Here is a 16,212-nt window from a genome sequence, read left to right as displayed (position 1 = left end):
GTACAGCAGCTCGTCCTGCTGAGGAGCAGGTGGATGGGGTGAGCGAGGAACCGCTGGATGCGCTGCCCTGTGACCCTCCAGACCCTGCGACTCTCCAGTGCCTGGATCTCTGCCTGAAGCAGGTGACACTACCCGGGATCCTCGGGATGGCCCAGCCCGGGCGGCTGGGGGATTCCCTGGGACGAGCACGGCCCCTCACGGGATGGGGGAGGCAGGGCCGGGACGGGGCGAGGCGCGGCTGCCCCGCTGCTCCCCCCGTGCGGGCAGCGCCGGGCAAGGGCAGAGGAGATCCGGGGCTGGAGACGGGGAACGTGGGTCAGGCTGGCTGGGAGCGGGTGGAGCAGAGGGGGTGAAACTGGGAGGGGGTCCCTCCCTCACCCCAGGGCAGGCCCCGGGGGACACGCTCGGGGCGGGCAGGAAAGGGGAAGGAAAGGAAGCCGAATCCCCTGTCCCTGCTCCCGTCCTTTCCTCTGTCCTTTCCCCCTGTCCCTGTCCTTATTCCTGTACCAGACCCTGCCTGGCCCTATCCCTGTCCCTGTCCTTATCCCTGTTTCTGTACCTGTCCCTATCCCCATCCCGATCCCTGTATTTGTCCCTGTCCCTACCCCTGCCCATATCCCCTATCTATATCCCTATCCTTTATCCCTCTGTATCCTCTGTCCCTTTCCCTGTCTCCTATCCCTCTCATCTATCGCTATCCTTGTCTCTATGCTCTATCTCTCTTCTCTCCTTCTCCCTATTCCTCTCCCCATCTCTCCTATCCCTATCCATCTCTTCTCTCCCTATCCCCCTCTCTTGTCCCTGTCCCTATCAGCTATCCCGGTCTCCTAACCCTATCCCTATCGCTCTCCCGAACCATGGCCCCGCCCTGGCCCCGCCCCCTCGCGCAGCCCCGCCCCTCTCTTCGGCCCCGCCCCTCTCCTCGGCCCCGCCCCGTGCCCTCCCTCGCCACTTTGTTGTGGCGGCGCCGGTGGCAGCAGGAGCCGCTCCGCGCACGCGCGGGGCCGCGAGACCCCTCCCCCCATCCCACCACCGCCCCCCGCTCCATCCGGGCACCCGCGCGCGCGCCAAAGCCGTGTCACGACTCTGTCCCCCCCCGCGCGGCGGATCCCGGCGCGCGCGCTCTCCCAGGAAATATAGTCCCTGCCCGGGCCCGGCCCGGCCCGGCCCCGCCGGAGCGGCCCGCGGGGGCCGCCGGGGGGCGGCGGGGCGCGCGCGGGGCGGGGCGGGGGCGGCGGGGGGCGCGCGGGGGGGGCGCGCGGGCGGGGGCGCGCGGGGAGGGGCCCCCCCTCAGAGCGGCGGAAAGTGAGTAATGAGTCCGTGTCCCCAGCGAAGAGGCGAGGAACTTGCCGTGCACACCGAGTACTTGTGCCTGCCGGCTGTCCTGCCGCTTTGCCTCAGTATTGTTGTTCTCGGTGCCGCCACTCCTTTTCTTTTTTTTTTTTTTTTAATTTTCCTGGCTTTCCCTTATTATTTTCTTTTTTTTTTTTTAGTTACTTTAAAAATCTTCCATTTTTCGGCGGAGGGAGGGGTGGCTGCCTGGCTGGCTGGCGGGTCTGTTGCAAAAAGCGAGAGAGAAAAAACAAAAACAAAACAAAAAAGCCAAAAAAAAAAAAGAGAAAAAGAAAAGAAAGGCAGGAAAAAAAAAAGCCAAACAAAACCAAACCAAAACCCAAAGCAAACAAACAAACAAAAAAAACTTCACTCGGATCTGAAAGTGGCAGGAAAGTGCCTGGCAAGTTGCAGGGATGGAGCTACACAGCTTGCAGGAGGCGTTAAAAGTGGAAATCCAATGTCAGCAGGTAAAAGAATGAAATGCTGAGGCAGCCAGCCGTGCTCGGCCTCCGCTCGGGGCTCGCAGGACCGGCGTTGCATGTTCGGAGAGCCTCGGTGCCGCAGCGGCCAGGGGAGGGGGCGCGGGGGGGCGCGGCGGGGACCCCCGGCCCCCCGCCGCAATGGCGAGCACTTCCCCAAAGTACTTTGGCGGCTTCTTTGGCGGAGTTTATTTTGTGTGTGTGCGTGCTGTGGAGATGCCGAGTCAACTGCAGTCGGTGCTAGTGTGAGTGTGCGTGAGTGTGAGTGTGTGTGTGTGTGTGTGTGTGTTGGAGAGATTAGGACGAGACTTGAATATTTATGAGCTTTGCTTGAAACTGACTCGCAGTGTTTACTTGCCTCTTTGTTCCTTACCCCCCTCCCTCCCCCGTCCACACACATACATACATTTAAAAAAATCCATTAAACTTGAAACAGTTTCTAATTCCTCCTTTTTTGGGGGTGATTTTTTTTTTTAATAGAAACTAGTTGCACAGATGAAGCAAGATCCACAGGTAAATGCAGATCCTTTTTTTTTTTTTCTCTTCTTCAGTATTTTATCCCTGCCGTAATAAGCGCAGTTGTGCTGGGACAGCAGGATGAGAAACTTTATCAGTAAGAGATCTCATTTTGTAGTCTGCACTGAGTTTTCTTGCTAAGGAGGGTGTTTTGTGTGTGCATGCTTCTGTACGGCTTCGGTGGAATGGTTTTGCCTTTGAACAATTTCTAGCTCGCAAGTTTATTCATTACAGGGGTTAGTTTGCACTTTGCCTTTAATATGCGTCTTGTTGCCGTTTTTGCAGAACGGGGATCTTAAGAAACAAATCCATGAAAGGCAATCAAGAATAGCAGCTCTTAATGAGAAACAAGTAAGGAACAGATCGATTCAGTTGTGTTTGGTTTTTCTACTTGTTTTTACGATGCACTATCTAAACATCCGAAAAGTGTCTGTGTTAGCTGAAAAATACTGGCGGCAGGGGATATAACATCTATTTTCTTTTGCATAGAGTCAGAAAATGCATGTTTTCGTAATGAGGTCGGATTCTCTGATGTCTTGCCGGGGGAAAGAATTGTTTCAGTACTAGTAGTAAAAAGATAAGCAGTAGTTAAAACGTAAGAAAAAAAAAGGCGTCCATTTTGAGTTGGTCGACATGTTTTAGGAATATGGAAAATTCTCCTGTCTTGGGCTACTTTGTGCACTTCTGTGTAACGTGCAGAGCAAGAGTTGGGAAGGAGGAGGCTGGAGCTCCGTTTGGAGCCATTTCTGGCTTTAATTACAAAACTGATTTTTATTGATCACTTTCTTTCTTTTCGTCTTCTTCTTCTTCTTCTTTTTTTTTTTTTTTTTTTTTTTTTTCCTCCCTCCCTCCCCACTTGCCTTTCTCTTCCCTTGGTCTGATCTGACGTGTTGGCTTTTGATTCGAGTTCACTTAGGCACTTTCACTTTTTTCTACCCCTTCCAAAAATGCGAATAAAAACAGATTAACCTGTTTCAGCTGCCAGGGAGGGGGGTGCGGGGGGGAGAGAAAAAAAAAACCCCAACAAAACGGAGGAGAGAAACAAAACAAACCAGGAACCTTCCCCCCTGCCTCCTCCCCTTCCCGCTCCCCCCGCCCTTCCCAAAGTTTCTCGTGGCTGTTTTTGTGCCGGGTGACCCCGGGCCGCGCTGTGCCCGGGAGGAGCCGCAGGGAAAGTTCGGGGCGGGGGCGGCGGGGGCTCAGCACCGCGGACAGCGCCGCTCGCTCCCCGCTCGCCCGGCTCCCCCCGGCCCGCTGCCGGCACTTCCAGCGCGGGAAAGGCACTCGGGAAGGGCAGCGGGAGACCCGGCGGCCGGAGCCCCGGTCTCCATCCCGCGGCTCAACTTTCCGGGCCGCCCCCGGGCCCTCCGCGGCGGGGACGGGCTGCTGTGCCCGCCGCTCCCGGCCTCCGGCGCGGCCCCTCCGTTCAGCACCGCGGCTGGGGACAGCGCCCGCCCGCCCAAAGCCGGCCCTGCCCGCTCTCCCTCCCGCCGAGGGCGCAGGGAAAGGGGACACGTGTTCCCTACCCCGCTTTCCCCCGTCCTCTTTTTTAAAATTTTTTTAAATTTTTTTTTTTTTTTGTATGTGTGTGTTTTGTTTTGCTGGAGTTGTGGTTAAAGTTGCAAAGTGCCTGTGCGATGCGTGCCTGCCGGCGATGGCTGCACGCCACCCTTTTTCTCCCAGTTTATTGTAATGAGAATTGGTCAGCACTCTCAGTTTGGTAGTGGAAGCTTCCATTTTGTGAGGAAGGGGTGTTGGTTCCTCCTAACATGGAGAAAAGTCTGCGGAGTTTGCCGGTGGGGGATGGGGCCCCATTCATGCTGAACATTACCATTTTGATTGCTTTGATGCCATTTTTGGAGGGGGGAGGGGAGAGAATACCCTACTCAGCAGAGCACAAAGATGTTTAATCACTGTATAGAATCAAATCAGATAGTTTCTTTTTTAAAGCAAATCTGACACTACATGATATGTAAGGGCTGTTAGTCCTTGTTTTGCAGTGTAAAACAGCAAATTGTTGACTCTAACACTACTGGGTAGAACCTTGTTGGGGTTTTTTTTAATATATATATTTTTTTAATAAGGTAAAAGCCTTTCCTGCAACAATGCATCTTTATGTGTTGTTTCTTAAATATCAAAATAGTTTTACTGTTCTAAGTGGGTATTTGGAACATAGATTTGATCATTTCCCCCTATATTGTAGCAACTATTTCAAGGCTGTTTAAATTTTTATGATCGTAGTAAATGAGAAGCTATTTATTATATGTGGTGTTGGAATTTAGATAAGGCAGAGAGACACATTTGAAAATTCAGTTTGAACATTCTGATTCAGCTTGGGGAAAATGGTTTTTGCTAAGCTTGCACAGCATATTTACGTATAATCCAAACTAACTAGTAAACAATCCTTGTATATTTATGACTTGCCATTCTCATAATCTTGTAAATAAATCTATAGACCATGAAGTGATTAAACATAAAATACCTAAATTCTGTAAACAGGAAATTTGGCCTAGCAGGAGACCTTCTATTTTTAAGCAAAACTCTAGATTTATGTTACTGTTTTCAACATCCTGTGCAACAAGAGCTCATAATTAGGAGCCTGGCTGGTGGTGTGGTGTCCTTGTGCTCCAGGCTGCCACCCCCAGAGGTCTACACTGAAATCTTTCTCGGGTCACAAGTGAAATGAGTTTGGAGGTCTTAGCTTGTGACCAAGTCACAAACTCATTGTGTAACTTTGCAGACTTGCTATAATTAGTAGTTGCTCCTTAGGTAATGTCTTGTAAATGAACTCTGCGTCCTTGAGGGTATAGAGAAGGAGCAGTGAGGACCCCTGAGACCACAGATGGGCTAATGGTGGAGCTGTTTGATGGTTTCAAGCCCTCACTTTCATGGAAACACCAGTGTAAATTAAATAGGCAGTTCAAGTAGGAGGGTTATTTTTACACAGGTATTTACATTCCTTCCTCTGTTATCCCCCCAAAGATTTGTTTAGGCACAACTAATTCATAATTCAATAATGTATACCTTTGATTGTGCATGCACTGAATACAAAAGACCCTAAAATTGCATTTCAATTTAACTGCACATGTTAATGATGAAACAGTAAAACAAACAAACAACCCCCCCACCTACACCTGTTAGGAACATAGCAGGAGTGAGTGTTATCTCTCAGTGCCCCTATTCATCACTTTTCATCGTGGATGGCTACAATGTGTATTTGTGGCAATGTGTACTTTTCTTGAAAGTTACAGATGAAGACAAGGAAGAACTGAACAACAAACTCAACTTTTGAGGGAAATTTATGAAGTAGATTTCTGTGTGCAGCTTCATTTAAAGCTGCATCCTAATGAAGGATCCCTGGCTAATCATCGATGTTTCTTTTATGTTGGTGGGTTAGAGAAATTGAGAATTTAGCATAGTTTTAGTATTTTTCTGTGTCTTCAAATAAGTACTGTAGATCCATAATTTTCGTTACTGGAAGGCAACAGCTTCAATCAGTTCTTAGTTTGCCATCCAAGTCAGAAAGACAAGTTAGACTTCTGCCACAAGTACATCCTTCAGATGCTGCAGTTTTGATTAATTGTCCTCACATTTGAGAGTGGGTTACCTCTTCTTTAACAAGATAGGATGTGTGAAGACTCCATTAGTTAGTCCAGTGGTTTTACACCTTCAATCTACAGCACATGCAGAGCAGCAGTAACAATTTTATCTAAATTGTCAAGCAACAAGCATTTATATGTAAATAAAAGAGCCATCATAAGAGCTAGCGTTGGCCTTAATAGCACACCAGAGGTGCTCTGCTGCATGTGTTTCTTGCTCTTTATATCCTTAAAGAGTTTTTAAGGGTCTTTTAATTCTAGAAAGTTGTCTCCTATTAATTAATAGATCAGGATAAAAAAAATAAATCTAACCTCCACTGGAAGTTCCTTTTACTTGTTTCTCCTTACTGACATGTTGGGTGGCAAGCCAGGTCTTTAACAATGAACATGTGTGGGCCACTACATTTCTGACCGTGATGAACTCTGAATTCAGATAGCCTGTCCTGGAGCACAGTAATAAAAATATGCCTTCCTGAAAGACATCATGCCATTCACTTGTGTGCTGCCTCATTTCTTTACCATAATTTAGTATCTATGAGGAAAATCAACATCAGTTTCAGGCAGACTTTCCCAGCCTGTGTTATTGCTGGTTTGGGGTTTTTTGGGTAGTATATCTGAAATGAAATCACTGACTATATTTTGCCTGTGGTAATCACCAGCAAAGCCAGTTTGTGGAAAGTGTTAGACTACTTAAAACTGAAGTACAGTTCTTGTGCAAGTTGCTGGAGATGGTTCAGCTCAAGATGTCTCATTGTGCTGATGTTGTCTCTGTCTTGGGGAAGAGAAGGAAGTGGGGTTTGGGTTTGTTGAAGTTCATGCTGGGCTGTGCCTGCACACAGCAGTATTGTTTACATGAGTTAAAGAGTAAATTATTGATATTGCCAAAGCTCAGTTTTTCATATGGGTGGGTTCTTCCAAAATGATTAAGGTAAAATAAGAGTTATAAGCTTCAGTGAAAGCTCAGGTAAAACCTGAAAGGCATTTCCAGGTTGAGTTGAACGTGATGTCAAACTCTGACCCAAGGCATGCACAGCCCTCCCCATTGCTGTGGCAAGAATTGCACCCATGTCTGGCTCTGGATGTCAGGGGAGGAAGGTGATGGGCTCCAGGGGCAGTGTTAAACTCTTTTATCACTGCACTGAGTCTGTAAACACAAAGACAACAGGTATTAAATACAAGCTTAGCTTTGCCATTCTTCTGCATGTTGAGGTTCTGCTGACTTTGCTGGGAATCCTGAACAACTGCAGAATGAAATGAACTCACTGGATCAGAGTAAAGATTAGTTCTGGATTGTAATTCAGAAAGCTCCAGTTCCCAGGAAGCTCCAGTTGTCTTTTGTTTGTTTGCTTGTTTTTTGTTGTTGTTTTTAACTGCAAAAATCAGGTGGCAATGTATTGCTTGTTTTGCCATCTGTAGAAAGAGGGGAAAAAAACTAGGGAAGGATTTACCTTCAGCTCCTTGGAGGAGAAACTTAGGAATATAGTTTACATCATGATAATCTTAGCAGTCTGTTTGTGCTTTCAGTAACAGCATACTGAGATTCCCATGTTGTAGTGGAGAAAAAGGGTAATAAAGGACATTTTCATGCAGGAATGGAAATATGGCTTTCAGCCTGTCATTAGGTTGCCCTTATAAAGATACATGGAATTTGCACATCTGTAACAAAAAAAATTGTACTAGAAGGTTTAGAATCCCATTTTGTTTGGTAGCTGGACTGGCATGGGAAATGCTATTTCATTCCAGCATTTTTCTTTGACTGTACACTTTTCTCTACTTGTACAGTGTATCACTTGGCAGGGCTAACTGTTCAAAAGAGAATGTTACATTCATTCTAACCATTTTAAAGAGTTCACTTTGATATTTTACCCACTTAAACACCTGCTGTCAGAACAGTACAATTGATTTCAATTAACTTTGAATTTCTTCAATAAGATGACTCTTATAATAACTCCAGTAATCCCATGATGCTTCATTAGAGGAGCTGGCTATGATGATTATCCCTGTGATTTAGCAATTTTTTCCTTACAATGCCTTTGTCTATTCAGAAAAAGGAACTATGCCAACAATACCATTTTATTTCATTTCTGGTTTTACACTAACGACACTTGCTACCTGTTACGCACTAAAATATCTCATTTATACTTGCAGCAAACAGGTATTTGTTCAGATGTACACAATACTTTAGTAGGGAGACTCTTTTAAAGAAACTTTAGTTCTATGTAGGAACTCTGCATCCTGGAGTTAGAATTTGTTTTAATTTTTGAGTAGAGACTTGGGTAGATGTTAAGTGGAGCTTCTACAGGAGTCTTTGTCAGGAGCTCTGGTTGGATGGAACCAAATCTCTTCTGGTTTCTGCTGTGTGTGGCTCATCCAGAACAGTATGTCACTGCAGATGTCTGAACCAGGACATCAGACATTGTTTCAGGATCTGGTGCACACACTCCTTGTATCTGTGGAAGCAAAGGGGAATGTCTTCTTTCCATAGCATGATGCTAGAGAAGAGTTTTGAATGGTCGTTTTAAATGTCATTTCCAATGGGATGCTGCATCAGTCTGAACACTTCTGCTGTGTTCAAGTAGAGAAAATCCCTTTTCATCTCATTGCAGATTTGATTTTCAAGTTGAAAGCATGAAGGTATATAAAGACATGTTCATACCAAGTTACTTTTAACTTTTCCTTCTATGCCTTTCTCTTTGTGATCAAAGATCAAATATGCAGCATTTTTATACTTGATTATAAAATGATGCCTCCCTCTCCCCTCTACCCCCAAAACAAAATCTGAAGCACCAGCAAAATTTTTAAGCAATAAAGGATAGAAATTTGCAAATTGGTAAGACAAGGCCATGGTAAATGGTGCATGTGTGGCCACAGTGTCAAGGAGGGCAACTGGTACATGCAGAGGAGTTGGAGGCAAGGGAAGTATGAAAATAGGCTGCAAGTTTAAGATAAGAACAAAGAAGAACAAAAAAGAACCAGAATTGGACTAATTGAAGTGCAAATTTGTCATTCTGCCTTTAAAGCAGACAGTTATTTCAGTGTCATAGACTCATATTTGGTCTAGCCAATCCTCAGCACACACTTCTCTTCCATGTCTGGATAAACATATATTTTATATAGTTTTTTATTTTATTTTGTTTAAACTTAAGGTGGCACTACATTTTATTTGGAATTGTTCTTGTTGAGTTAAAATGCACTTCATGAAAAATGTTTTCTCCCCCACCTCTCTCTTTTTTGAATCAGCTGCTTATTGTTATGCAGTAGCAATTTCCAGAGTGTCATATGAAATTGCTGATGCGGCTTAGTTCTCGCTCCAACCTGCAACTGCCAATAGCAGGCGTCTATTGAAATCTAATATGTACCACAGGGCTTTCTGCACATGTACAGGCAGACCCTTCTGCTTAATGGACACAGGATGAGGAAGAAGAAGCACATATTTGCCTTTTTTTAACCCATGGAGAACTTAAATGCATGCCCAAGTTTAAACTGTAAAGCAATCCTTTGACAGAATTAAAGTAAACCAGAGAACTGACCATAAGTGCAGCTGCAGTAAATTCAAAACAATAAGTACCTGAGAACTCTGTAGATACAATGGGTGGTGTTAATTTAGGCTTTTGAGAGACAATCTTATTTTCAGAGTTATAATTCAGTTTTAAGAGCCGGGGCATTGAGGTTCTGGCCAGGATAGTATGTTCATCTGAAGGTTGGTCTGATTGCTTGGGTTTAATTGAGAGAAACATATAATTGGTCTTGAAACAGAAGTTAAGTCTATATTCTGTATAAGTTATTTTTGTTTCCACATTGATTTAGCTTGATCCTATTGGTACTTTTTGATGTAGCTTACATATTATCCAGGGAGAAGGAGTGGAATTGCCTTTCTGTGCAAGTCAGCTCTTGATGACAAATCTTATAAGGTTACAGAAAGTGAAATTGTATATTACATTTCAAATAATTGAGTCAAGTGAGAATCACTGATACTTTTGACATGCAGCAGTGATTAACCTACATTTTCTATAACGTTCTGTTTTTCTAAAGTGCTTCAAATCAGCTAAGATTGCCTAAAGATTTATTGGTGAGTGGAAGCTTTTCTAAGAATGAGGAAGAGAAGCTTCCATTCTCAGAAATGTACAGACTTGGGTGTCTCTGTGTATAAATTTGCTTCTGTGTCTCTGTGTGTGTGTATGTGTGTGGTTGGGTGTGAGCATAAGGTCTTTCTCTTTGATATCATTCAGGCAGAAAGCCAATATGCGCATGTAAATGAGCCTGAAAATGTAATTAAAAATATATACATACTGGGGACTGCAGTACAGAATTTAGTATGAGATGCAGGTTATAAAGTGGCAAGTAACATTTCCTATATAATCACTGGTACTAACTCTCATCTGTGATTTATGCATCTTGTGTGTTATTAAGTGGCAAACAGATAAATGCTGAAATTATTTCTTTAGATATCATTTCACCACCATGACTGAAAGCAAAGTACATCTCATCCATTCTCTTCCCTTCAGCCAAAACAAAAGCCAAAATACACCTACCATGCAAGTGTTACTACGGAGACTAAAAGTATTTTACATAAGGTCAGATAAAGACCTATTTGCTAACATATCTTTCCTGGCAATAAAATGTGACAAAACAGACTTACTTGTGAATATATTAGATCAAGGGGATTCTGCAAATCATTAACACGCATCTAGGAACTTGTATACAGATGGAAAAAGAGAAGGATTGCCAGGGGGTAGACATAAGCAATTTTGTCCTTTATTTCAGTGTAGATAACAAAGGCTCTCACATAAAAGCCTATATGAGAGCCACCTCAGAAACTCCAAACTTTAGGCAAGAAGCCAGTTTTCTTTGCTTGAAAGTATTTTCTAAAAGTTAAGTCAGAGTGCTGGGTGCAGAAGCTAATGATTCTGCTCTCCAGCTTAGGGAGAAACTACTTGCAAAAGCATTTATTTTGCATTTAAAAATATAGGTGGAGTCCAGATGCATTTCTATCAGCAGCTCCGCAGCCCATAAATATATACAACCTAAGCCAGTGCCTTATTTACATTATTTTATTAACATTCTTTGCTGAGTGGCTTGAATGGAACACAATCTCTCATACAGAGGATCTAATTATAAACATAAGGGACAGAACCAAATAAGCAGTCTTTAAAAGGAAAAGAGTCTGGCAGCTTTGTTTAAAGTGTCCTTTAATGAACTTCTTTAGCAGCTTGTATCTTAGCAACACGTTTTATTACATACCAGTGCGGGAGAAGCAGTTTGCAGATGGAGTTGCACACAGTAATTTATTTCCCCCCTTTTCCCCCTTTTTTTTTTCTCCTCTGTGGTGACTCAACTGGAATGTGCAGAGTAGCTTTTCTATCACTGATAGCTCACTTGAAATCCCTGATTGGTTCATTTGTATCTGTTCTGTTTTGTTAGTTGATGAAAAAGGCATCTATTATGGTAAATGCATACTGATTTTGCGTGCTCTTAGAAATTCAGATATGTCTGTTTTGAATAGGCATGGGTTTAAATGGAAAACAACCCCAGCTTTTTTCAGGGCACTTTTTCTCCATGGATGTGTTGCACTTGGCACTCGTCCTCAGTGCACACACAACGAGTTTCCAGATTTGGAGGTTATTTACTCTCCATGTTACATGGAATTGTTTTAATCTCTTATCTTTCACCCCTGCAAAACTAATTGAAATACAGTAGTGACAGAAGCGTTTGCAATCTCTTTTTTTGTCTTCTTAGACAAAACCTGGCACTTAAACTGCAAATATATTAAAAAAAAAAAAAAAGCTGCTGTTTGAAAAGCCAATTGAAATTCTGCACTACTGTCCCTCCTTCAAATGACCTACAGGGCTTATCTTTGTTGAAAGAAATACTTTTTGTTCTCTCCACTACTAATTGCAGACCAAGTTCTCCTCATATGTTTTGAGTGAAGAAGTATGTGAGTAGTTTTTTTCAACAGGGTCTTTGGAGGAATGTGGTGTTATTGAAGATGAGTATGAGCAATGCAATCTAGACTTTATTATTTTTTTCTTATAAATTAAAGGGGAAAATGCCTTTAACGAGCAAACGAAATACTATTCAGCTCAATTTACATTTTGTGCAGGCTAGGCAGGTGTAAGTCCAGAAATATATTTCCCTGGAGTTCATTGGAGTTACCCAGAGTTTGCACTGGTGTGATAAAAATCAGAATCTCAGATAAAAATCAGATAAAAATCTCCAGAGGGAGAGAATCAGGTGAGTAGGGGAGAGGGCAGATGAAGGCAGTCCAGAATATTAGGATAACCCACAGAAGATGGAGATTGTTGGCTTAAAGATGCTGCTCTTGGGGATGGCTTCATTAAACTTCAGTTAAGTGCTAATGTATTAGGGGTTGATATTAAAAAGACAAAACCTATCCACTTCATAAAGTTCATTGATATTTGCAAGCAGACAAGAGATGGTTTTTGAAAGAGATGGAATTGTTTCTCTGCTTCAAATTAGTGAATTATAAATGCATTTCCATTAACTGGCAACTATTACATTTCTCGAGTCCTTAGTTCAAAAAACCCAGTTTCCTTTCACTCCAAATATAGATGGATGGATCTCTCCAGTTTTCTGGTTTCAGTATGTCAGGTGACAACCTGCCTCTTGTCCCTTTTGCATCTGCAATATCTCAGCCTTAGTAGCAGCATAAAGAAATCCTTTAAACTTTAAAAGCAGTAAGAGAGGTAAAAAAAGGAGAGGTAAAGGGTGCAGTAGTCCCACGCCCCTTTAAAACATGGTGATACTGGTTTAAAACAGAAGGATGTCCTCTGGAGCCAGAAGTGACTCAGTTGCCATGTGATTAACTTACTTTTTCTTTCACAATTCAGCCCACTGTTAATTAACTCAATTTGGACTGAAAAAACTCTAGGCTGGGGGAATGCACTAGAATCTTGCACAATCACCAGCATGAATGACAGCAGCCTGAACTGTCAAACAAACTAAATCATGAAATTTGCAATATTGCTAGACAAAGGCTTATATCTTTTTTTTGTAGCTGTAGGTCCCTAACAAAAGGGATTTGCCATTACTGGAACAATTCATGTTCTGTCATGAGAAATAGTATTTATGCCAGGCACAGCATTTGAAGACAATGTCTTGGGTTAATTTTTAATGTGATAGAGCTGGGAATATTTAGGTGAGGTATAAAACCAAAAATCTGAACATACTAAGAAATTTCCTTCAGAAATGTTACAGTAAGAGAGAACAAAATGAAGAACTTAATTATTTTCTGAAACATTTAGGAAGGAATTAGGAACCTGTGTGTCAGATTGGCTAAAAAATCAGCAAGATCCAGTGTTTCATTTTTCCTTCAATAAAGGAACTTTTCATTCCAGAAACACAAAAATTTTCAGAAACTTCTTTAACCCTCTGAGTGCTAGCACTGTACCTCATTACAGAAGTATTTTAGTAAAGGAAACTTAAAGGAACTTCCATCCCCAGATGAAGCAAAGACTTCTTTATAAACAATGAGAGCAGGAACAATAGAATTCTGAGTGCATTCTGCATGAATAATATAACTGAGGACTGTGAAAAGCTCGTGATTTTTGTATGCCAAACTTTGGGAGTTTATGAGACTGTATCTGGATTTAAGCTCTGGATTTCAGGCCTTTTGGCCATAGTTGGTTATTTTTATCTTTTTTTCCTCTTGCACTTTCTTAATTAAAGTAATTTTCCTAAATATGCTGAAGCTCTTTAGGTCTTGGTCTGTCTTTATCCTGTGTGTATTTAGGGTTTGCCTTAATGAGATTCTCCTCCAGGATTCACAGACCATAAGGTGATGCAAACAGTGAAGGCAGGAGTAGCTGATGTTTTCCATACACAGCGGAAGAATAAACTTTCCCTAAAACTCATCTTGGAGTGACTTTGGATTCTGTTACACATACAGAGCCAGTAAGCTGGAAATTTCCTGGCCTGGGCTGCCTGAAGTGGTTTATTTCACCCACTGTTAGGAACTTGTTTTCCTATTTTATAGAAAAGTGGCACATAGTTATGAGCAAGATGTTCTTTCCAACCTAAGCCGTGCTGTGTTTCTGTGGTTCTCTCAAAGTTGAGTTGTTGGGTTATTTTGCAGTTCAGTCCCTGGTTGCTCTTTGAAATTGGCTCCTGTTAAACTGAGTGCTGTCAAATGCTAATGATAGATTTTGTGAGATGATCCAGTGTCCTGGAAGCTGGACTGATGTCTTTGCTAAAGATCTTCCTAGTGTGTGGCCCCTGTTAGTTCTACTGGTGGTAGCTAGGCAAAGTGGCATGCATAAGACCTGGCTGTAATTACAATTTCTGATAGATTCTATTTTGCTTCACTGTTTGGGAAAAACAAACAAACAAAACAAAACAAAAACAATAACAAAAACAACAACAACAGCAAAAAGTCTGAGATCTTCATGTTAAATTTTGGAGTTCCCTTGGGTTCAGTTGAGCTGTACCTGTTTATAATTCCCAAAAACCTGGGCCAGGTGGACTTAAGTTCCTTCACCATCCCCAAACTACAAAATTTGCCAATCACTGGTACAACATTTGTCTTGATCTCCCAGGTTCTTGCTCTTTCATCAAGCTGGCTTCAGTTTAGGTTAGAATCAGCCACTGTTTTGCTGATGGACTTTCTCTAAAGGCTGTGGCTAACCTTTAGATTTTGGTGTCAAAAAAGAGTTTAAAAAATGTTATTCCAGAACAAAGTCTGAATAATAATTCTGAAAATTGCTACATATTTACTTAATGATTCACTGTTCCTTGAAAAAAATCTTTTGATCATCAGATAGTCATGTATCCATCAGCTGGGCTGTTCCAAGCCATCATATAACTACATAAAGTTTTCAAAATGCACAGTTCTCAGCAGAGTAGACATGTAGGGGACCTGAGGTTTATTAAAATGCAGTTTCTTGACCTGACTGAACTCAGCACTCTTGTAGTCCATTGAGTTATTATCCACTGAAGGAATTTTACCTTCTCGGGTTAAGGATCTTCTGTGTAGGTGCAGTTCCTCCCGAGTCATTGCACTATTTTCAACTTAAAAAATCTTGAAATTCGAATCAGTGGATGCTGGACTTCTGTGGGAATTTGATTTGCTGTGTTGAATGTGCAATGAATCAGCCTTAAACAAAAATAATTCAGTCGCTTTACATGCCTGTCCAAGGCTGTTCTGAGGGAACTGACTGTTGTCTAAGAGCATCCCAAATGTTTTTAGTAGAAATGGCTTAGAAGACAAAGCACACACAGGGATTTGTGTTTCAAGGGCCAGATTTTGCCAAACTTAAGGGTGTTGGCAGAAGCACCCTTCATATTTTGGAGAAAAATCCCCTCCACCTTGTAGAAGAGTTGTACAATGTGTACAGACGTCAAAACACACAAAGAGCTTGAGAAAATGACTTTGAGGTGAAATCTAGAGCAAAGGGATTAAAAGTGAAACTTACAGGTTCTTTGTGAACCCAGCAGGGAGGTCCCTGATTTGGATGAGAAATAGAGAGGGATGGGTCCAAGCCTGAGATGGGAAGATGATTCTACTTCCTAATTCCTGGCAAAGGGGAGGCTGTGGAGCCTCTGTGCAGGAATTGCTGGCAGGCACACTGTGACTTTGGGGATACCCACAACTGGCATAGGTCTGAGCAGTCTCCTTTTCCCACATTTCCTTCTTTCCCAGGAGAAATAGAAGAGACCATTTTAAGATTAATTAGCTAACAATGACGGGCAGGAATTCTCTTCTGCAAGTTTGATGCTAGAAAGGGTGTTAAGACAAGGAGTGATACTCCTGTGCACACTTTTCACTCTTTCTTTGTTTATTTACTTGAAGTTGATACAATCTTTCCTGGAACAAGCCTTTGCTAAATGTGTACCCAGGAAATGTGCAGGAAGCTGAGTTTTAATGTGATTCAAATCAGTAATGTCAAAATGTCAATCAGTAATATCAAATCAGTAGTTGCCAAAATGCTGTGCATTTTTATTTCTCAAGGTTAATATACCACATCTATTTTTAATTACCAGCTGTAACTGGAGGTGTGATTGATTTTCCTCTACTGGAGTGTCATTACTAGCATTTCTGTATTCAGTTGTCCACATTAAAATGTTTGAATAACCCTCTATTTAGAGTGATGATGTCCCACCTCAGAGTGGTATTTTTAAGCTCAAAAATTTCAATATTGAAATCATTTACTTCTAATTCCCAGAATGGATGTGTGACTTTGCTTCCCTCACTTGTGTTGCAGGAGCTGTAACATAAAGCTGATCTAGCAAAATGCATGAGGGAACCTCTCTGTTTGTTTAGGCAGGTA

The 16,212-nt window shown here is 42.5% G+C and overlaps 1 protein-coding gene across 1 annotated transcript in view; it reads left to right on the top strand.

Annotated features, from left to right (window-relative positions):
- Positions 1-1,279: 1,279 nt before the first annotated feature.
- Positions 1,280-16,212, top strand: part of PHF21B (PHD finger protein 21B) — a 153,194-nt gene continuing 138,261 nt past the window's right edge. The window contains exons 1-3 of the mRNA XM_063395272.1: positions 1,280-1,802; positions 2,295-2,327; positions 2,616-2,681. Of these exons, the coding sequence (XP_063251342.1) occupies positions 1,749-1,802; positions 2,295-2,327; positions 2,616-2,681 (153 nt within the window). The 5' untranslated portion in view covers positions 1,280-1,748. The remainder of the gene's footprint in view (positions 1,803-2,294; positions 2,328-2,615; positions 2,682-16,212) is intronic.

Source organism: Prinia subflava, chromosome 4, assembly GCF_021018805.1.
Source record: "Prinia subflava isolate CZ2003 ecotype Zambia chromosome 4, Cam_Psub_1.2, whole genome shotgun sequence".
NCBI classification, from domain to species: Eukaryota; Metazoa; Chordata; class Aves; order Passeriformes; family Cisticolidae; genus Prinia; species Prinia subflava.
Note: the sequence above shows the minus strand (reverse complement) of the source record. Positions and strands in the feature narration are given on the sequence as shown.